Here is a 23839-nt window from a genome sequence, read left to right as displayed (position 1 = left end):
TATCATTCAAATCCATTTTGCCCCTGGCCTTTGTCCGAGTATTAAAGTCCTACACAAAAATATACTTATCCCCAAAATACCAAATCCTTTAATAGACTTAAGATGATATTAAGATAGACTGTTATGAGCACTGAAGGTGAATATGTATATCATATCTCTAGAGCTTTAAACATTAATTTGTTATATTTAATGCTGTACATAAGGCTGGCGAGAAGCCATGAACAGCAAATTCCAACTCAGCCTGCAGAAAACTGAGAAATTTACTTAGTTATCTAAATAGGCTTGCTCACAGACAAGTTCCTTACAGAAGGTGCATTACTGATGATTCTAGTTGATGAATTCAGAGTGGCAACTTGCTCCTGTAGGGACTTCAATTGATTGTGTCAAATAGACAACTAATTAGCTCAGCTGGCATTTTTCAATAGCTTCCAATACTCAGTAACTACTAGAGTTACTATCTTGCAACAACTTTGGAATAATTTTCTTCCCACTCTAGAGCCTTCTGGGCGGGGGAGGAGAATACCCAAAACTGAGGAAGAAGCATCTGATGGCAGACTGACTCATTCTATTCCTTTAGCAGATATTATCTGGGAAGTGGTAGAAGAAGTCTAAATTTGTTCCCTTCACTCACACCCTGCACTATCAAGCGCAGATGTGTACTGAAGTGAAAAGGTAGCTGCTCCATTAGCTCAGCATAGCAAGTTTTAAAGAAAATTATATTTGAAGTTGGCATAAATAACAGGGAAAACTTGAAATTTGTTAGATTAATATAGAATATACTGGGAAATGAGGGCCTCAAACTCTTAGAATGAAAGTCCCAGTAAAACAGTAACAAGTTAGTATCTTAATTACTGTTAACATAGTATCCCAATACATCTCACAAAATTATTTTTGAATAGTTAAAATGTCATTTTTTTGGTCTCACATCATGAGGCAATTAAATCATGATGTTAGTTACCACTTACCCCAACTGGGGTATGTAGCCCACTGATCCCAAGCTTCCTTGACCAAGCAGGGACTGGGAACTCTTTGCAGAGCTCTTAAGTAATTCCCTCTAGCTATCCCAAGCCACATCTAGCACACTTTGGTCAATATGACACCTTCTGAAAGGAACCCTGGATCACCTCTGAAAGACTACAATAGGAATAAAGTTACTGATAGAATGTCATGATTTTACAGTGTAACAAAACATTTCACCATTATGTGCAAATATGTTTAGAGATCAATGAAAGCTGACCCAGATGTACCTACATAGATTCTGAGAGTTCAAAAAGTGTATTATAGGTAAAGCAAATGAAAGGTAAGACTCACATGAAGTGAAAAAGAAACCTTGCATATTCCACCTTACAAGATGATTAGGTTCTCAGTGTCTTAAGAATGAAAGGACAAAATATCTAAATTCCATTGCCAAATCCATCAGGAAGTCAAAAGTACATATGCAGGAAGCCTAAAGCCATAGGACCTGGATTTTAACCTGAGAAGTCTGATATTAGACCAGAAAGGAAACTAGTCTATTTAGGTAAACTAAAAGACTTGTGAATGGAAAGGCCATTCTTCCGAGATCAGAAAATGATCCAATCTGATTTCTGCTTTTCAAGCTGAGAAGTTTATCAGAATGCCTGTGCAAAAAAGATCTTGTCGTACTGAGAACAACTTGATTGCTCTGGATGCCTCCATTTCCACATACAACAGCTCCATCTGTCATAATTCATTGATAAAAAAGGGCCAAGTGGATCCCTATCAAGGTGCTAGTGCCATGTTCCTGACTTTGTTAGGAGATCACTTTCAGCCTCCTCTATTCCCTCACAGACAAATTTCCCTAACTAACTAGGGTTCACAAAATATACCTCCCAGCTGGCCAGATTAGCTTCAAATTAGTGGAGGTCTACAGACTACCATTTCCACTGGCCTTGAAATTTGTGGTCTATAATAGGGAAATCATTCGTTTATATTTGCTTTCCTTTGTCTCACTGCCTGCTGTCAGCCAGTAGCTGAAGGAATAACGTTAGTTTCCTCAACTAGTCTGGAATTTTCCTTCCAGCAAGAACATAGAGACATATTTATGATGTATATCCCAGTACCACCTAGGAATGCAATCAAGGGCCAGGAACCCACTGTGTTAGGCACCATGCAGACAAGTAACAAAGGGAACAGCCCCTGTTCCAAGCAACTTGCATAATCTACAAGGTTCCAGGTAAGAAACAAAGGATTGAAGATTGTAAACTGGCACCATAACATATGACATTTGATAAAGCAAAGCAGAGTGTGAAATAACTGAAAGTTCAAAGTTGTAATAATTCTCAGTATAACAAGGAGTTATTGTCCTGTTTTTCATGCAGCAATCAAAATGTTTTAGTATATATCTCTGACAAAAAGAGGGACTGAAAGGTGGAATCAGAAGGTTCTGTAACAATTGTGTATGATTTGGGCAGTTAGGGAATGAGAAAGTGTAACTTGAACAGCAAAACTGAGTAGAAAGAGCAGGCTTTGCACCAGTGAGGAAAGGGTGAACGGGATGTGTGAAAAGAACATATGTGAAAGTAAGCTGAAGAAAGAGGGTCAGGGACTCAGAGCAGAGAAAACCAGACAACACAAGGGATAAAGAAGCAAAGGAGTACTCTGGTAAAATCAGATTCCCTCTTACTCCACTGAATATGGACTGCTGTCTTATATCTTGGGTTTAAATATACAGAAACAAATCTACCTTCCCTCTTTTGAATAAACACTTAAATTCATCCTCGTATGATAGTAACTCATTCTAGTGAGGGATAAAATGTGTTCAAGGGTCTGATACTACCACATACTGTAGTAAAATAATGGATTTTGGATCTCCATGCCTAATTTAGCAGGAGAAGAAAGAGCTCCCTCCCTCTATAGATATCTTACATCATAATCATCATCTGTAAATCCAAGTCAGCTGTACAACTTCCACCAAGTATCTGGGGTGGAAGAAGCATGGTAAGGAAGAAACATACACAAAGCTGTAGAAATGCCAAAGTCCAGAACTTTGCAATAATATGGAGAATCTTCAACAGTGAAATAAAAGTAACAAGAACACAGTAAGATTAATGCAAGCACACTTTACAACTGAAAGCATGCAGATTTGATTGAGGAAACTGGGGAATTACTACTTTACTTCCCAGATCTAAAATAAGCCTCAAAAACTTAGTCTTGTAGGAGATGACAAAAATATTGGGTATAAAATACTCTACCTTCTTGGCTTTAAGGAACTGACTTGATCATCTCAGTATGAAAAAAAATGAATTTTTTTTTAGAAAAGTCCTCCAAGAGGTAACACTGAAAAGGGCTGGAGGCAGAAGTGGATAGAAAAGCCTCAGAGATTTAAAGGATCAAGAGGCAAAGAGTCCAGGCGGCTACCCCATCTAACTAGGTTTACTGTGACCATCAATGTGGAATCTTGTCTTGTTTTTGCTTCATATCTCAACTGTCAAACTCACGGATGTGGTATGTAATCCCTCTGCTCACTATTGAGGGGGTAGAGACGCTGAATATTTAAGAAATCTTTTCTTCCAACTGTTTGCAGGCTGTTTGAGTCAGATAGGCATCAACAAGAAAAAAGTCTAAATAAAAATAATATCCTGTCAATTAATAATCATGTTTCACTTCCTTAGTAATGTGTAATATGTCTACTACTTCTTTAGTAATCTACAGTTTACCAGGAGAGAAGGGTAGACAGACAAATATCTAATGTAAAGCAACATTTACTTTTTGTTCAGGCCTTCATTTTGTATTAAGCAAAAGAAGTACAAACTCAATTTTACTTCTGTCTACAAGTCATCTCAGGAAAATTTAAAATAAAGACAGAGAAATTATACTAGCAGGACATAATGGATGCATATTTAAGTGCAAAAATAAAAGAAAATGCAAAGTTAAGGTTCTCATAGGATTTTATAACGTTAACCCTCCCACATTTGCAAATATTGCAATTACTAACTAGGCTACTGAATGCAAAGCTAAATACTATTGTACCTACTATATGTATAATATGGGTGAACTACTGTCTCCAATAACCTTTTTGTTTTATCTAACCTTACTGTATTAACTAATTTTGCATTTAACAACTCAAGTGAGGTATGAGCACAAGGTACACATTTAATACTCTCATGTGACTTTCAGAACAAATTACATACTGTTTAGTAGAGCCACAAAGTCCACAAACTTCTGCCCTCCAAACACTGATCAACATAGTACAGCGAGCCAATGAATGACTGTTATTCTAATAAAAACAAATTTTGTAAGACAGTTGTTGGTGTATCTATCATTTCTTGGATCAGATCAATGTCACAGGGTCACCATCACTAGTCTGAGAAATTTAACAAAAAAACCATACAGAGACGTTAAGATAGTCCTTATGACTTTCATATTCTGTACTTCTCTCAAGTTTCAGTAGTCTTATTAAAATCAGTGACTCCTGTAAATATTGTAAATTAACGGTGACAAGCTTTCTATTATAGCATTGATCCCCTAACACCACAAATTATAATTTGAAGGTATAAGTAGTGAATCAGGTGACAATGTCTCTTTAAAACCTCTGTAATCAAATTAAAAATATATCACTACGATGACCATGTATGATGCTATAATTTTGCTTTGTAATTGTATAGCTAGCCAGCAGAGGGAGCACAAGTTAATAAACAAAAAGAAAAGAAGTACTTGTGGCACCTTAGGTGTATCCAATGAAGTGAGCTGTAGCTCACGAAAGCTTATGCTCAAATAAATTCGTTAGTCTCTAAGGTGCCACAAGTACTCCTTTTCTTTTTGCGAATACAGATTAACACGGCTCTTACTCTGAAACAAGTTAATAAATATATCCCCAGAGCTGTGATGACCATCCAGATACTTAAACAAGGACCTAAATTAATCAAGGGCACATTTTACACAGCACTTTTCATCCACGGATCTCAAAGCACATATGAGATAGGTAGGTTTCAGAGTAACAGCCGTGTTAGTCTGTATTCGCAAAAAGAAAAGGAGTACTTGTGGAACCTTAGAGACTAACCAATTTATTTGAGCATAAGCTTTCGTGAGCTACAGCTCACTTCATCGGATGCATACTGTGGAAAGTGTAGAAGATCTTTTTATACACACAAAGCATGAAAAAATACCTCCTCCCACCCCACTCTCCTGCTGGTAATAGCTTATCTAAAGTGACCACTCTCCTTACAATGTGTATGATAATCAAGGTGGGCCATTTCCAGCACAAATCCAGGGTTTAACAAGAATGTCGGGGGGGGGGGGGGGGATAGGAAAAAACAAGGGGAAATAGGTTACCTTGCATAATGACTTAGCCACTCCCAGTCTCTATTCAAGCCTAAGTTAATTGTATCCAATTTGCAAATGAATTCCAATTCAACAGTTTCTCGCTGGAGTCTGGATTTGAAGTTTTTTTGTTGTAATATAGCAACTTTTATGTCTGTAATCGCGTGACCAGAGAGATTGAAGTGTTCTCCGACTGGTTTATGAATGTTATAATTCTTGACATCTGATTTGTGTCCATTTATTCTTTTACGTAGAGACTGTCCAGTTTGACCAATGTACATGGCAGAGGGGCATTGCTGGCACATGATGGCATATATCACATTGGTGGATGTGCAGGTGAACGAGCCTCTGATAGCGTGGCTGATGTTATTAGGCCCTGTGATGGTGTCCCCTGAATAGATATGTGGGCACAGTTGGCAACGGGCTTTGTTGCAAGGATAGGTTCCTGGGTTAGTGGTTCTGTTGTGTGGTATGTGGTTGCTGGTGAGTATTTGCTTCAGGTTGGGGGGCTGTCTGTAGGCAAGGTCTGGCCTGTCTCCCAAGATTTGTGAGAGTGTTGGGTCATCCTTCAGGATAGGTTGTAGATCCTTAATAATGCGTTGGAGGGGTTTTAGTTGGGGGCTGAAGGTGACGACTAGTTGTGTTCTGTTATTTTCTTTGTTAGGCCTGTCCTGTAGTAGGTGACTTCTGGGAACTCTTCTGGCTCTATCAATCTGTTTCTTCACTTCCACAGGTGGGTACTGTAGTTGTAAGAATGCTTGATAGAGATCTTGTGGGGGGGGTGAGGAGGGTGAGAAAACCTGGATTTGTGCTGGAAATGGCCCACCTTGATTATCATACACATTGTAAGGAGAGTGGTCACTTTAGATAAGCTATTACCAGCAGGAGAGTGGGTGTGTGTGTGTGTGTGGGGGGGGGGGGGGGGAGTGAGAAAACCTGGATTTGTGCTGGAAATGGCCCAACTTGATCATCATACACATTGTAAGGAGAGTGATCACTTTAGATAAGCTATTACCAGCAGGAGAGTGGGGTGGGAGGAGGTATTTTTTCATGCTTTGTGTGTATAAAAAGATCTTCTACACTTTCCACAGTATGCATCCGATGAAGTGAGCTGTAGCTCACGAAAGCTTATGCTCAAATAAATTGGTTAGTCTCTAAGGTGTCATGAGATAGGTAAGCATTGTTTAAACAATGCATTAACAGAAGTAAAAAGATTAAATGACTTTTCCAAGGTCAGAATGATGCAGTAGTGATCAGGCATAAAATGCTGGTGGTCTGAGTTTTAAGTCCCTTGTTCAATCCAGTAGATCACAAGACAGCCATTCACAAACACTGTAGGAGCATTAGTCTTACTACCTTCACAAAATTCTCTTTAGGCTAATTACACATTCCACCTACATAAAATTTTCCCCACTTGTCTCAATGGCATACAGTACATTTTGCCTACTTCGGTAGAGAATTACTGGGTGCTTCAGATGGCTGCCATCTTGTACCTTAGAGGTAGCTGCAGTACAGTTTAGATTAAATGATCTGTGTATATGCAGTTTGTACAGTCATTCTGTAGTGCAATTTAGAATCTTTGGACAATAAGGTGCTAAATATATAAGTGAAAAGTGACACACAACATGAAATAGTCACCAAGTGGTATTACATAGCAGAGCATATGTACAATATGAGACTTCTGATAATCCCCGATCAAAACAAACTCAGACTCATAACTGAAATATATCATTCAGTTAGAGTAACAGCATTTGTTCTCCTAGTTTTTATGCTTAGAAACAGACAACTTCATGAAAAGGTTGCTATATTCACTATATAAAACATCTGACAACTTTTCAAAGAGAAACTCTAAAATGGTCAAAAAATGGAACAGCTCTTGCCCCCTTCTTCCTCCCACTAACAGGTCTGAGGAAAATTGGCAAATGACAGAGCAACAAAATGCAACCCACAACTGTAAGATACTTTACAGCTGAATGTTTTGATCCTTCTGACACAGTACATTAATAAATTCAATAAACATATTACATAAGAACAGCCATACTGGGTCAGACTAAAGGTCCATCTAGCCCAGTATTCTGTCTTCTGAGAGTGGCCAATACCAGGTGCTTCAGAGGGAATGAAGAGAACAGGCAATCATCAAGTAATCCATACTAAATAAGAATTAGAGGGACACTATCAAGGTTTGTAAGACCCCAAAACAAAGGACTTCTTCCTTCTGATTAGACTATGGTTACCAGAAAACCAGTGAAATCATGCTGTGACAAATGTCATGAGACTGAAAACTGAGAAACAGAGGGAAAGGAATTTGTATTTTCAATAGTCAAAACTTTGTTTTTAACAAAAATTTAACACCAATGGCTAGCAGTCAGAAGAGAGGAACTACCTTAAAAATTTAGCAATATGCACAACCTCTACAATGAATCGGTGAAAGCTCAAAAAACATCTTCTGAGACCCTCTTTTTCCCCCCAAGAAGTCCTCCAGCAAAAACAGGAAAGATCAAACATGACATTCCTAATTATATTTTTAAAACACCCAAAAGTTTCAGACATTCTTGAAATACCATAAGGCAGCAAAAAGGTCCCAACGCGAGTTTTCAAAAATCTCTCTGCAGTTCATTTTTAAACTTACATTTTTCTAGTTTTGCCTGAGTTTGTAAATTTCTGAAACCAAATAGTAATACACACAATTACCAGCACATCAGATCTATCTTGAACTGTGCAACTGGCTGCTTAATGGAACATTTTACTGGGGGTGCTTGGTGTCACATTTTCAAAAGTTCATAACTTTAAAATTTTTCTGAGCTCACAAGTCTAGCTAAGAAAGTGCTGCTTATTAAGACTGTTTAGCTACTAATTGTGAAACTTCAGCCTCTTTAGAACTGTTTAAAAAGATGGTCATTTTGTTTTACACAAACTAGAAAAATGTTTATTCTCTAATAACCCCACAAAGCCTGATAAGCTTTTGCTCAAACACAAAAGGGCCAAGCACAGAAGATTCAATACAAAAGGTACAACATTTTTCAGTGTATATGCACGTATAGAGATGGGGGAAGAGGAGTCTGAATCAAAATGGAAGCACACATCTCACTGAAAACCAATCATTCCTAAGTCCTACAGACCCTTTTAAAAATCCCCCTGCCACCTAAAAAAATCAAAATGGATCAGAGATATAAGTGAGAGGGAAATTAAGTGAATTGTAGCTAAAGGATTATATAAACGATTTTAACTTTTTGGACAGTAAACTTTAAAGTGCTATAAGTTAGACTACTTCCTTGATAAATTTAGAGAAATAATAAAATCCTTGAATCCTGAGCAATCTGTGATAATCGGACCGATTTTTAAAGGTATTTAGGCATCTGGTGGGATTTTCAAAAACACAGAGGTTCCTAAAACTCATTAATTTCAATGGATATTAGGCACCTAGATGCTTTTGAAAATCCCATATGATGCCTAACTACTTTAAAAATCTTTCCCAATATCATATTGCAGGTCACTGTCAAGTAAAGGCAAGAGCATTGAGCTAAGTACACCTAGTGAAGATCAGGAAATAAGAATAACGATCGAACAGTTCTGTTGTATTCATTTAGTATCACTTTTGATTAAAACCTAGAATTCTCAACAAAACTATTGCTAAGATGTTTAACATTGGGTTGCACTACAGAAAATTAAAAATTAAGTTTTGCAACTAAAATCAAGAATGTCAGTTTAACGGAAAATATTATAGAATGACAGCTACTGACAGTACATCTAATTTGCTTAATTTTTTTAAATACAGAAGTAACGATTTGTGAGCGAATGTACTATAAAAATGGCACTCTTGTATTCAGTTTAAAACTCATCATCCAACTATGGTACTGATTCCTGCTTACTAAAATGCAAAAGAAAAAAGTATGCACAGCTAGTTGCAGATTAAGAGAGAAGCCCACACACATATGCTAGTGTAATCACTTAGAAACTGGGATTCCCTGCCCCCAGGTCTTCTCAGTGGCCTAGTGAATGTACTTAAAGTTATTTAGAATCTAGTCATATTTCTGTCTAGTTATAGTTTTGATTACAACTGTTGTACAAAAAAAGTAAAATTATCAGATTTAAATTTTGGGCCTAGATAATACCCTTTTTATAAAGAGTATAAGTAAAAATACCTATTACCTTCCTCCCACCCCCAAACCCCTCCTCCAAAATTAGCAGCTTTACCTTTAAAATCTATCCCAAGGAATTTGGATTCCCAAGCTAGTTTTAGTCATGTGTTCTAAAGACATCTGTAAAGAGCTTGATGCAAATCCAAAAACAATTGGCTTTCTCTGGGCTTTAGATCAGATCCTTAATTATTGCATCCTTTTTGTTTTACTGGGTTGATAATACTTTCCACACTTATGATTATTTTTTAAAATGTACCCTATGAAATGGAGAAGGATTGGGTGAGAAGAGGTATCCATATTCAGGTCTTAACAATTCCCCTTAAATTGTGCATTAAAATAAAAATTGGATCACTCTCCTTTCATCTAGGTTAACATAACATACAGATTCCATTTGAAGGTTTTTTGTTTTTTTTAAAGACATGCAAAGGAGTTGACTAATGTCACTAATACAACAGTGAATAAATAAAAATGAGACCAACAAATATATTGCTAAAGAATGCCATTAAGAAGAAGAGGTGGCAAGGTGTAGAGCTAAATACAGTGTGATAGAGCCAACATCAGTAAAATCAGTGAAAAAAAAATTGAGCTTCTACAAGAAAAGATATATTCTTGTGGTTAGGTAGGGGACTGGGAGTTAGGAGATCAGGTTGTATTCCCAATGGGACCAAAGACTCCTGTGTGACCCCGAGCCAGAGTACTGAGAGTTCAATTTGTCAATGTTTGTAAGGCAGTTTGAGATGCTTAAGTGGAGGGGCAAGAAAGATCCAAAACATCATGTCCTTGCTAGATTCCACAAGCAAGCACGACTAGTTTCAAGCAAGCACTCCAGCAGCAGTGCCAAAGAGAATTTGGCACTGGACTTGAAAAGGAAATTGGATTAGAAAAGGAAAAAAGGATGCATGAATGGAAGTTACTGTATTTTGATTACTTTATATTTAGGTATATTTTTAAAAAGAATATAAAAAGCACCCCCATTACTGTCATAATTCTGTACATGCTTTATCTTGTCTGATTTTTTTGTAATTGTGTACTCCACTTGTGTACCACTAATGTACTATTACAGTATAGTTACATAATGCTGTCATTCACCGGAGACAAACAACAAGGTATACTAATGTATATCAGCCATAGCCTTTTAGGAGGTGATGTTATCCACCGTAAGGCTGATTTTGAGCAACTTTCTTCCAGGTCTTCCCTCTGGAACCTGAGCTACATGTAACATACTCATTACCCAAATGCTTTAGGTCTACTCCAAGTGTATTAAAGAGCAGAGACTAGGAAGATGCTCATATTTAGTACTCTAGCTCATTTAGACAGCAAATTTTGATTTACATGAAAAAAAGAGGTCAGTCACTTAGATTCACCTCAACTGTTGCTGTTCTGGCTGAGTTCCACACAGTTCTTTGACTGCAAGGAATGGTTGTTCACATAATATATGGGAAACTCAAGATGACCCATCCACAGGAGTTACCACACCAGACAGATATTAGTATGTTGCCTCTAGCAGTAGCCAGTAACTCATACCACAAAGAAAGGAAAACCCATTAACAGATCAAGGCAATTGTGAGATACTGTCAATTGAAGATGACTGGGATGGATACAGGAAAAAACTTAACACTTGTAAAGGCAATTATTTTATGCCCAGAAAATTCAGTTTTATGACTCAGGTGAAAACATGAGGTCTTGTCAACAATAGGGCATTTAAGCACATTTGAGTTGTTAGTTACAGCTAAACATATTTTCAACCTGCCTAGTATGTGTTTGGAACACATATTTATTTGGAAACCATAGTACTAAGTGGGACAGAGTCTATACCACACTTTCTAGTAGCATAGCTGTTTAAGAAAGCCTCTGAAAGCCATGTAACTGTGCTAGTTATCACCATGTTCAGAAGATGTTTGTCAGACATAGCTCTGCCAAATCCATGCTTGACAACCATTTTAGAACAACCATTGTAGCTAGAATAGTCATGGCTTGTAGCATGGATAGGACCAGAATCTCACTACATATTTTCCTTTTATGAAAGGTAAAATGCAATCAGGAAAGTCTTACTGCTTTGCTCCCAAACACAAGGGCTCAATTTATTCTTGTTGATATTAATATCCATGCTATTAAATACTAGTGACTTTCCATTTATTTGTAATAATAATTCAATTTAGGACACTAGTCCAGAACTTGAGAGACCTGGGTTGAGAGACCTGCTCCACCACAGACATCTTGTGTGATCTTGGGCAAGTCACTGTCTCTATGCCTCAGTTCCCCATCTATAAAATATGGATTATACTATTAACTATCCCACAGCAGTGTTGAGAGGATAAATATATTAAAGATTGTGAGGTGCTCAGATACAACAGTAATGGGGGATATATACATACCTAGAGAGACAGAGATAGCTGTACAGTAGATTTTTTTAAGGGTCTAGTACAGTCAGGAGCCAAGGTCAGAGTACAAAACTCATTAAACATTTCCCAATTTAATTTGAATATAATGTTTTAACAGTGAAGAATCTACATGTCTACACACTTTTCAACTAAGGTGGGATATAGCAGAGGAAAGTGACTTACACAGCTATGGTAAGATTGTATGAAGTTAAGACTACTGATACGCATGTATCCTTTGAAAATACTACAGAGAAATTACACATGGTGACCAAAAATAATGGAACTGTCACTAGTGAAGTTACCTTTAAAATAAGAAACCTGTTGAGATATAGGAAAGATTTGCTCTAATTGCATTTAGAAAGGCCACCTTCTGTTCAACCCACCCCAAGAAAAACTGTGATACTTAAAATGAGAGGAAGACTGACCTACCCTTTAGGGAAAGAACTAAAATTAACTCCACCATTCTCATGTCACTGCATACAGAATGTACAGCTTGATATGGCCCTGGATCACCCAGTTATTAAAATAGCCAGGCATACCAAATGTGTTCTCAGACTGCTGAATAAATAACAGAACAATGGCTGAAAACAACTGAAAACATGCCCAGATAACACAAGGTCAAAAGGCAACAGCTTGAATTGGAAACATGTTCCTATAAAGGAAATTTGTACAGATCTGGGAATACTGTGTGAAATGAGACACATTGTACAATTTCTCTTCCTACTAGTAATCAAACAAGTAGAATTTTGTGTAATGTATCTTTAACAGAAGAGGGATGGGATGGAATCACAAAGTTTCACAAGAGGTAACAGTGATAGTTTTAACTGTGGACAGGAGAGTTCTCAAGTGTGTAATAATAGCACCTCCCCGTAGCCCCCAAGGAGAGGGACAAACAAAGCACAATACTGAGCAGGATTTATCCAGATCACTTATTTGAGGTATATGAATTTTTTCAGCGTCTTCCTAATTATACTTGTTGCTTTTATTCAACTTGCTTTTACTTACCTGACACTTGCTCAGAAAATATTTCACTAAACTCAGGGTATAAGAAAGGTCTGAATTGCAGCCTTACCAGTCAAGGCTTAAGCAAAAACCTATTTTTCTTCCAACCCCCTTCCCTACAGTATATTCCTGCCTTTCTGAGGGCAATTAGCTCTGATGACTTGCAAATGGGTTAGTGGAAAGGCAAAACTATTAGTATTGATATATCCAAGAAACAGGGTGCAGAGACAAAGACAGACAACAGGGGATTCAGTTGTCCATCCCAAGGTATACTTTTCCTTTAATTACAAGTACATACTTAAGTGCCTCAAGATTCAAGATGATCAAAGCCTCATTGATATATGAATATCAGGAAATACCTCAAATAAAAGATACCTCCTTTCCACTCATGGAACAGGATGATAAGAATGCTTTATATCAGTGAAAATAAGGTAGACTTCATGCAACCTTGTTTACCAGGATGAGTCTTACTTTTTAGAACTTCCTTTAAAAACACATTAAGCAGCCTAAGGCTAGATAAATGGCATACATGAACGTGGCTCAAAATCTAGTCACCACTTTAGATATTCATTCATTCATTCCAGAGCAAAACAGGTCACTTAGCTGGGCCCAAGCTTTGGGTAGAGATCTAAAACTAAGCATGCTTTCTTGCAATGGTCCCCCAGTAGTGTTTACTGCTAACTGATACTGTGGAACAAAAGAGGTATCTGGAAATTTAAACTACTCTAGGAAAGCAGTGGAGGGGATGGCATGCCTAGAGATCAGAAAATAACTCCTTATACCAAAAATACATAATTGGAAGGCAAAATACTCAAGCTCAGTGCATATCACCCAATATGGAAATATGAAAAGGCAAAGATTCCAGCTCACCCAAGCACTCTGTATCCATGCCTTTAACAGAAGCCTAGAGTCAGTTACTGATTGAAGGCTTTGGACGCGTTTACATGAACACTACTTCGCAGACTGTTCCAATTCCATTTAATAGCGAGATTTTGAAGGACAGAGAATCCTTCTGTGTACCTACTGCTATCAATTAACCTCCTTGTTGTTTTTGCAACTGTCAGGCCTTAAAAGTGTAGTGCTCCTGCTTCCTAATGGATGAAGTTCTCCCTAGACTTGGTTACAGAGTTGCTCTGAGTAGAATTTTTTTTTAAAGAGGTGGGGGAGAGGAGAGAAAAGAAGACGCAGTTACTCTAGAGCAGTACAAGCTTCTATCACCACCAAAGAGAAAAAAAAGAAACTGCCTTTGCAGCAGGACAAGTCTGACAAGGCAGGAAATGTTCGTCTAAACTTGGGTTGCAAATCTGGATGTGCTCTCAAAGCACAGGTCATTCCACTGCAATACTTTTCACCCTTGACTGCCAAGAGATTTATACTTGAAAGATTTTAATTTTTTGTAAGCAAGGGATTGCAGACAAGATAACTACATTCTCTACCCCTACCCAAAGTCATGAGCTCCAGGTCACATGATCCACAAGCCCATTAAAGACACTTGCCATACCTTCGAACAGCCCAGCAGCTTTAAGGACATCTAGCCAGAACCCACCTCTCCGTGACAACACACTACAAACCTCTACTAAAAACCTCAGTAACTACAAATCTGCAATGTCAAACACTACTATTTAAGTGACTATTCAAAGAAATCAAATCAAACTCAGCATGACAACTAGCGTAAAATGAAAAGGAGTACTTGTGGCACCTTAGAGACTAACATGCAAATTAAGACATGATATAGTGAGGCATTCTTTACAACACCTCACTCAAAAGATGTTTAGATAAAGTGGCATTATATACATATACAACCCCTTTTACCAAAGTGACCAAGTTTGTGACTTGAACCTCAATTACCAAATATATTAAATTTAGGTTACTCAGTGACACAGGTGTGAGGAGCCACAGATGGAAGCAATTCCAACAATTTGGACAAAATGAAGTCTTTCCACAAGCATAAATAAGATGCCTCTCTTACACAATCTAAATGTTCTACAAATTAGCAGAAGTTCACATATTTAAGCCAAAAATACTGATCCTCTGCTGACCAATGTGAAGCAAGCTTTATTGTGTAAACATTCCAATGATCAGAATAAATAAAAATCTCTTGCATCTACAAATAGCTTTAATGAAAAATTAAGTAAAAAATACTCGAGTAGCGATCAATCTAAAATGAGGTTACTTGAGAGAAGCTTGCAAATTGGATAAAATTTGGATAATTGGGTTGTTTAAAAACATCCCATTATGTGCACAAAACCTCTCAATGTACAGGATGATAAATCTCTTTACAGCCTTTGGCTTATTCCAAAATGGCTTGAGATAGCCTTCATGTATTTAAGATTCAAATCTGATTTTAGGTTATTTTCTGCTTCAAGGTTTCTTTCCCACGTATTTGTAAATACTCAAAATCAGAGCTCACCAAAATTTTTCAGCCAAAACTTTTTTCAGCAAAAAATGGATACAGTGACACCAAAATTTTGCTAATTTGTTTTGATTTCACCAAATTGTTGGGGGGGGTGGGGGGACACAAAAAAAAACTTCCAAAAGATTCAGAACATTTTGTTTCAACATTTTCAGAATGCAACATTTTGATTTTCTGGTTTGAAACCACTTTCTATTTAAAAATTCTCAAGAATGTAATTAAAAAAAATCAAGTATTTAAAAATGGTCAAAAATGAAATAAAACGTTTCAATTTTGACAAAACATTTTGTTCAACTCAAATTTTTTTTTGACTTTTTAAATTGCAAACTAATAAAGAATGGCTATTTGTCCAGCTCTACCTGAAATGCACTGAACAAAATTAGGAAGACCTTTGCCAAGAACAAGGATGTTGTGTGGTATTACAGTAATTTTTCATGGAATTTATATTTTATTCCATGTAATGTGTTATTTAGTGTGAAGAAGAAGTAGTTTCTACTTTAGAGAAAGTCCACTTTGATTATAGGAAAATATTCTTTCAGAAATTTGTAATCTGGGCTGTCTTTTGTTACAGTAAGTCTGCTCTTGAAATTCAGTTCACATCTCATGGGTCAGTTTCACTGAATCAGCCGCATACTTTAGAAGTTTGATTAAAAGCAAGGTACATCTGTAGAGATACTGTGTTGGTGTCTGATAACAGAAGTTTCTACCCAAAACATGAGAGAAAATTTCACGCTGGTGAAAATTTGAAAAGGACATCATACAAAAAATGTTGTTAGCTTGAAACACTCTTGCCTTAGTACTTTGTGAAAATATTTGTTTAAACAAGCACATTTTCTCTTAGCATGCACCTCATACTGTACTGGTCCTGCAGTAAGAGAGCATGGTAATGACCCACTCACCACAGAAATAACTGTTTGCAAGACAAAGTGCGCTAGGCTGTACAGAATCAGAGTTTTAGTGACTTAAAACAGATCCATCAGATTAAATCTTACAGCACTATTGTACTTTTCATTTATATGCATTAATTTTTACTATTTTGGTGTTACATACTTTACAGCTTCAATAGTTTATGGTTTCACTACCAAATTCAACAGTTTGCAGTTTGTCAAGATAGGTATTTAGATGGTCCACTACGTTTCTGCTGCATTATTTAGGAAGTTACATACTTCTGTTTTCCATTTCAGAATTAACCACAACTTCAAACACTAGTAGTATTAACCTATAACCAGTTACAGCAAGCTGCATTTAATATTAGTGATATTTAACTTTATCCATTAAGTTAGGTAGTCACAATTTATCTAGCAATTACGAAAAACCATAGTGACAAGATGCATCACTGTATTGCAGGAGGTGATTGAGGAAAATCTGCTAATAAGAGGTCTAACAATTCAGGCTAGTGTAAGACAATGGATAGAGAAGCTGATCAGAGAAAAAATGTTATAAAACAGGTCAGTTAGGTAAGTGCAAGCTAGGCTAGCAAAGTTACAAGGTGATGTGATAGGCAGCAGATGTATAAAGTCAATGTATTTAAATGGTGTCTCTACTGGACACATTCACATTTAAGCTGTTTTTGTTACTGAAGCTTACCTAATAAAGATCCACAGTAAGGTGCAGAGGACCAGTACATTTTACTGGTAATATTAAAGGCTAACACTTTCTTTAAAAACCTCGTAAATTCATCTATCAAAACCAGTCTCAGACAGTGAAATACATGAACGAAACTACTCCACTTTGCGAATGCTGTTAGAGCCAAGCAAGGATAAGATATGGCTTAACATCAAATGGAAAGTGTTACACAAATTAAAGGGACACAGCCAACGTTTAAAAAAAAATCACATTTCTGTCTGAAAACTTAACTGCAGTAGATGCAAGTTAACCCTTAGATTATAACTTACATTAGGAAAAATATTTTTCCTCTAGTCAGACCAACTGTTCTCCTGTATAGTAAGAGAGTTTCTCCTTTGTTAACAAGATCCTTAAAAAATGAGGGAGCATGAAAATCCTTGTAAAAACACTAACAGGGGTTTATAAATTCAGGATATGTTTAAAAGCTCCTCTGTTAGAAACTGGAACTTTTAAAAATAAATTAGGTTGTGTCCCTTAAAGATCCAAATGTGAAATTATGTGATCGAATACATCTGTGCAAGTGGTATCTCAAACATTGTCATTATCTGTTCATGAGTCGGTACCAATGCAATGCAAAATACATATAGTGAATTGAGATATTTGTATTAAGGTCCAAACAGAGGTGATACAATGAAATATGCAGCAGGAGTTTTCCTCAAGTTTAATTTCAGAACAAACATTCAGCCATCAGTCCGATCCAGGAAGTCTGCTGATGGTGAACTCTGGCCAACTTCAAAAGATGTCAGATATAACAAGTGTCCTAGCAATTTAGATAAACAATTCAGAAGTTGGATGGTTTAACCAGACTGAATCTCAGTAAGTTTGACACGTCTTGTCATTAGTATTGAAAAGAGGAGCACATTTGTTCTACAACTCAAGTACTAGAAACAAAAGGAATCTGAACAAATATTTTAGAATCTTGCCAATCCAATGGGGGGAGGGGCAGATAAATAATTTAGTGGAAGAGAGAGCCTGATATAATTTCCCAAATGCTTCATTAAAAAATGTTTGTATGGTTCAGGTAGTAGCTTCTCGAATACCTATTAGAACTTGTTTATTTGTAAATCATCCTGTCTTCTGAACCCAAGAAAGAGTAGCTTTAGCTACAGCTAAAGTAGACTGGTTGAGCTATTCAAGCAGTCTCAGTGTAAAAATTTTTTCCTAAATGTTTCATTAAAAAAATTAGATGAGTAGGAGTAAGCTACTGTCTCCAATATTTCAACAATTGAGTATTCTTACCACCTTTGTCTTTCTGAATTATTCCCGTGTCCTTTGCAACATGTAAATTTTAATATGTTTATTTTCAGAACAGTAGTTTAACGGTGGATCTTCCCATTGCTGATGTCAGTTGACAGGACGGCAATATGTATTGCTTATAGGCCAATGTGAACTTCAAGGACCAGTTCAGTCCCAGAAGTGAATTCCAGTGAGCCCACGAAAGCTTATGCCCAAATACATTTGTTAGTCTCTAAGGTGCCACAAGGACTCCTCCTTGTTTTTGCTGAAATTTTAGTCTAATTTATGAAAAAGTTCTAGTCTGATAGTGGTGCTACAATGAGAACTAGGGACTTCAGCAGCACAGGATCTAGCAGAACAAATCTATTTAACACATAGACATCTATTTTTGTAAAGGACACCGAAAAGTTCAGAAAAGATTGTTTAATCATGTGAGTGAATATTTGCATGTACCAGAAACCATTCTCTTCTGCTAAGTCCACCACACATGGAACAGTGTGAAGTATCTGATAAACTTTGTTTAGAAGTTATCAACTTATAATATCTAGAAGAGTAAGGGTGTTTCTGAGGTCAGAAAGAGACCTGGAATCAAAGATCTAAGGACAAGACAGACCAGGCGCAAATGAAAACAATGCAGATGCTCAAAAGACAACAAAAAGCACTCTTTCTTCAACGTATAACCAGCCAATGAGAGCCATGGCATAAACTCAGTTGCCCACTTGTTAAAAAAGACTAAGTGAGCATAGCTGACTCACCCAGGGCATGTAATGTTTTATGGATGAATATCACTGCTGTATTAATTATCAATAACCAGGGCAAAGGGTGGATATGGCGGGGGGGGTTGCACCTGGGAGGGTAAGTTTTCATGAAAACTTCGTAAGGCTGACCTAACAAACTGGAATGAAGGAAAGCAGAAAAACAGGTGAATGCACATAGGCCTATAAGAGGGCAACGCATGGAAACAGACTAAAGAGATTAGCTGTGTGTGTGGAATTGGTACATTTCAAAGTTTCATTACTAGGATCGCATTCAAAAACATGTTTAGGGTGACTTGGTAGTTTAGTGGCAGTGCAACACTTTTTTTTTCCTCCTACACAAGCAGAACATGGTAACGCAGAGACAATATGCTCAGCCTCAGAGCGTTTGGCTGAAGCAACTTATTTCATTCTCTAGTGAAACAAGCAGCAACAGCCTTTCTTCCTCTCAGAGGGCGTTATGTCACAGGAGAAAATAAAAAGGGGAAATGTGAGGCTAAAAAGTGCACAATATACATTTAATATGTGTACCCTCTGGTAATGCTCTCCACTACTATGCAAAACAAAACTAGGGCTGGATTCATAGTCCCAGTCTCTTACTCTTCAGGCCAAGAGCAACTGAGAGTGTTTCTAGGGCATACACTCAACCTGAGGGAGAATGGTAAAGAAGTGCCTCTTTGTTCTACAGTGACCCATACTGTTGATTAAAAGGTAATGTTGACACACTCCAAAAGAAGTCCTGTTCAAATCCTTCTGAGCCAGAAGGATGGCAGCTCCAGTACAGGCTGCCAATGAAGCCAGAGCTTTTCAGGGCTTTAATATGAGGGAAACAGATTGAATGATATGGGGGTATGCAAAGACCAAAAGCAGTGGTCTAATTAATGAGTAAAAGAAGATTTGACATGTAAGATTAAACCTCTGCTCCTTTTAGCCCAATAGTTTGGTCCCCACAGTGGCTAATAACAAGTGTACTTCAGAGGAAAGCTAAAGCCTCAAAGTGCACTCAACTGATTGTGCACCACTGTACATGGAAGAGAAAAAAATCTTCATGACTTCTGCATGCAATTGGCTAATGTGCTGAAATATAAGGTTTCATTATCTCGATCATAATAAATATACCAAAAGTTGACATGTGTGAACTGGGAAAAAAAAATCAATGCCTACATTTGTGTTTAAAAAACTTGAAGTTTCAGCCTGATATAAAATAAAAACTGAACTAAAGCTGGGTACAAAACAACATCGTAGTAATGGGTTTCTCAATTGTCTAAGCACTGTTTATTTGTACAGTAGCCCTCCTGTTATGTTTTATACTTCATATTTTCATGAATAGAGGTTATTTTGCTCAACTAATCATTTGTGGTCTCTGAAAGGGTTTGTCTGTTTTTTTTTTTAAAAGGTTTTCCCCCTGTTTATATTCAACCTACCTGCCCATAGTTGTCTATGCCAGTTACTAATCTATTTAAGTTTAATAAATCAAAAGCTGTCCTTAGAGACTGGCCAAGAGTCGTAAGTCCTTCAGCTTGAAGGTTTTTCAATTCATTCATAAAGGTTGCATGGTTTTCTTTCCAGCCAGCCTGCAAAGAGAAAGGCAAGAATGCTTATCCTTCAGATGTTAGCTATGCACAAGGAGAGCCTTTTCTGTTACAGATTACAAAAATGGTGTCTTCCTCTCTTGCATGCATGTGGTTAAAAAATAACCCCCAAACTACTAACTCATCTTACAAGTAACTAAGAACCTCTTCTGTTCTAAAGGCTTCAAAGCTCCCCCCACCCCTCCCCCAAGCCTTCACGCCCCCTTGTCCCGCACCCAGCAGAATATCAGCGTTTGGTTTCACGGTCCAAAGAGTGAGCCTACAACTTACTGCGGGTCATTGGAATAACCAGAGCCTGGTCCCCGGCAGCGGACGGGGCCGGTCAATGACCTACAGCAGGCTCCCTTCTGATGTGTCATGTGGAGGCTCCGGGTCCCCACGCACGACGAGGGGGAAGCGCCCAGCCAAGGCTGCCCGGCGCGAAGCAGGTACCGCTCCTCGCCGCCCCTTGCAGCCGAACTCGCCTTGGAGTTGCTGTCACTTTTCCTAACTTGAATCAATATCCCCCACAGTCCATTGCTGCTCACACACCGCACAGGAAAAATGTCGGCCATGTTGATGTCAGCGCCGCCGCCGCTGCCAGAGCCTGTGTGTGCCTGTGCGGGGCGAGCTGCGCTGCGCCGCCGGGAGCGCGGGGGAGGGGCGGGCAGCCCGGCCCGGGGGGAGGAGGGCGATTCACGGGGGTTACCTTGATCGCGTGGGGAGGCTCCTCGAAAGTGACCAGCATGTACCTGTCTCCTCTGCTGGCGGGGTCCCGGGCGCGGAGCTGCGGGCACAAAGCGCAGGGTTACCCGAGGGAGCCAGCAGCAGCGCCCCACATGCGAGCCCCCGCCCGGCCCTCCCCAGCCCCGCGCCGGCACGGCGCCCCCCCCCGCCCTCGCCGCCTGTCGCAGGCAGAGCCGGTACCTTCATGAAAGTCTCTACAGCGCCTTTGGCTATGTCCAGATAGGTGGTGCCCAGATGGGTGCGCTGGTTCATGGAGGCGGACGTGTCTATCAGGAAGAGTAAGATGGGCATAGTGCGGAGCAGCAGCGGGGCCGGCGGCTACATGGACAGGGGCGGGGGGCAGACACGGGGGACGGGCGGGCAGTAGGAGCTGTGAGTGCTCTGCACAGGGAGGAGCGCCTCTCCGCCACCACCCCCCTGCCCTTCCCTCCAGGGAGCTGCCCTGCTCGCCTTTGTGTGAGGGGCCCGCTCGAGCCCTGCACGGGCTGGTTTATGAGGAGAAGGCGGACAGGGCTGCACGGCTGCTGCCGCCGCTGGCCCCCCTGTTGATGTTACTCAGAAGTTTCAGGCAGAGCAGCCACAACCCACCCACCCCGGCACTTTCGCTCTCTAACTGAGGCGCTTCCTCGCTCGCAGCCCGCTTTTAAGGCAGCCTGGGCAGGTCGGGAGCCGCCCCCTACAGGCACGTCCCCAAGCCACGTGACCGCCTTCCTGCTCCGCCATAGGACTCCCGACGACCCTTCATTAGCATATTTAAATCGTGGGGAAAGAGAAACGAGGCGGCTCCAGCCGTTAAGGGAAAGGCAGTTGATGAGCACGCGTTGTAGTGGTGCGCGTGCGCATTGCAGCCTCAGCGAGGGGGAGTAGCAATGACATAGGTGCCCCGGCTGCCTTGTACAGGGAAGGAAGCAACCCACAGGAACATGCTCAGTGGGGTTGGATGGGGCACGGAGGGGGTGGGGGGAAGAGGGAGCCGGCAGGGCGGGCCGCGAGAAGGGGGTGGGGCCCGCGGGTGCGTAGGCCGGTCTCGGCCGCCAAGGAGGCCGGTACCGCGGCCGGGACGGAGCAGGATGCCCGGCTGCGGGGAGCTGAGGACCCAGGGGTCGGCTCGGGAGTAACGTGCGGGGACGGGGCTCAAGCGCGAGGACAGTGGGAGCCGCTTTTCTGCGGGGCAAGCAGGCGCTGGAGGCCCGGGAGGCGGCAGGGCCTGGCGCGGGGAGCCGCTCGCCCACCGGCGGCCGGGGCGGTGACTGTCCTCTGCGCGCTGGCCGAGCAGCCCGCTCGGTCCGGTCCACCCGCGGCTCCCGCGTGAGTCACGGGGCGGCGCTTGCTGCTGTCCGCGGGCCGCTCCGGCTCCCGTAACGCAGGCGCCCAGAGAGTCTCCCTCAGGCTGCGGGAAGCCCTCGCTGGGATCCTTCCTGACGGCGACGCAGTCCCCGGCAGGGGCGGGCCCAAGGGGCACCCGGAACAGGGAGCGGGCGGGAGGCGTGTTCACGGGGGAAGCTCCCGCTAGGCCTGAGCTATAGCGGGGGCTGGGGCCGCCCGTCCGCCCGCATCCGTTCCAGGGTCTGCAGGGACTGGAGGCGGGGTGTGTGTTGCATTCTGCGTGCGGAGGACACTGCCTCGTGGGAGGGTCAAGGGCGGAGGCTTTGCGGGGCGAGTCCTTCTGGGGGAGGCAATTGCCAGGCGTGGGGTGTAGCAACCATGTCTTGGGGAGGGGGGAGTTGGGGTAGATGCCTTTTCTGAGGGCGGCGGGACTCAGTATTACAGTCTCTGGAGGAATAAGCTGGGGCAGTTCTACTGTATCTTTCAGTGTGACAGTCGGTACGTTCAGATTGAGACAGCCTTGCATGCTTGGAGTGCTGTGGTTTTGACCTTAGAAGAACTGCACTTTTCTTCTGCTTCGATCCAGGAGTGCTGGAACTGGGAGTGCTGCATCCCTTGGCTTGAAGTAGTAATAAAAACTACATGCATGGTTTTCGCTTTCAGCACCTGCACTGTAAAATATTGTTCCAGCTCCCCTAGTTGGATCTGAAATGTGACACTTAACTTGTCCAATAAAAACAAAACTGCCACCCTACAAGTCACTCAGAGCCCACTCAAAGAACTTGAAAAACTAGCAAGATTTTGCTCCTGTTTAGTTTAAAGAAGCCAAGGCTGTGCTGTTTCTCAGGTTAGGAGGTAGGGCCACAAGATCTGAGGGCCGGGCCACAGAAGCAAAGATATGATACTTTCTTCCATTTAAAGTGGTGAGTTAAACTAGTGTGCATTCCGGAAGTTTAAGGTAGAATCACAGGACTGGAAGGGACCTCAAGAGGTCATCTAGTCTAGTCCCCTGCACTCATGACAGGATTAAATATTTACAACCCAAGCTGTTTTGTTTAGATTTCAGAGTAACAGCTGTGTTAGTCTGTATTCACAAAAAGAAAAGGAGTACTTGTGGCACCTTAGAGACTAATCAATTTATTTGAGCATAAGCTTTCGTGAGCTACAGCTCACTTTAGGGTTTTTAATGTGTGAAAAATTGTGAATAGTGCACAGGCAGAATCATCTCAATTATAAACTGTCAGGGGCTCAGGCTGTCTTACAGTTTGTCTAGACTAGGAAAAATGATAATAGGTTGAGATTAGGGGATGCATTTTAGCTAACCCCAGTCTAACCTCTTCTCAACCTTTCCTCATTCAGTACT

General features: G+C 40.3%; 1 protein-coding gene across 4 annotated transcripts in view; it reads right to left on the bottom strand.

Annotated features, from left to right (window-relative positions):
• Window positions 1–22525, bottom strand: part of INTS6 (integrator complex subunit 6) — a 76180-nt gene extending 53655 nt beyond the window's left edge. The window contains exons 1-4 of one of the 4 annotated variants that reach the window (XM_077810920.1): window positions 22383–22525; window positions 21331–21416; window positions 21113–21190; window positions 20257–20406 (exon numbers count right to left, since the gene is read on the bottom strand). In XM_077810920.1, coding sequence (XP_077667046.1) covers window positions 20257–20406; window positions 21113–21190; window positions 21331–21402 — 300 coding nt within the window. In that variant the 5' untranslated portion in view covers window positions 21403–21416; window positions 22383–22525. Of the gene's footprint in view, window positions 1–20256; window positions 20407–20694; window positions 21013–21112; window positions 21191–21330; window positions 21848–22382 lie in introns of those variants that run through there. The other 3 variants (XM_077810926.1, XM_077810910.1, XM_077810934.1) reach the window with 3 other exon arrangements.
• Between the last annotated feature and the right edge of the window lie 1314 nt (window positions 22526–23839).

This window comes from Eretmochelys imbricata, chromosome 1 (assembly GCF_965152235.1).
Source record: "Eretmochelys imbricata isolate rEreImb1 chromosome 1, rEreImb1.hap1, whole genome shotgun sequence".
Lineage (NCBI taxonomy): Eukaryota > Metazoa > Chordata > Testudines > Cheloniidae > Eretmochelys > Eretmochelys imbricata.
Note: the sequence above shows the minus strand (reverse complement) of the source record. Positions and strands in the feature narration are given on the sequence as shown.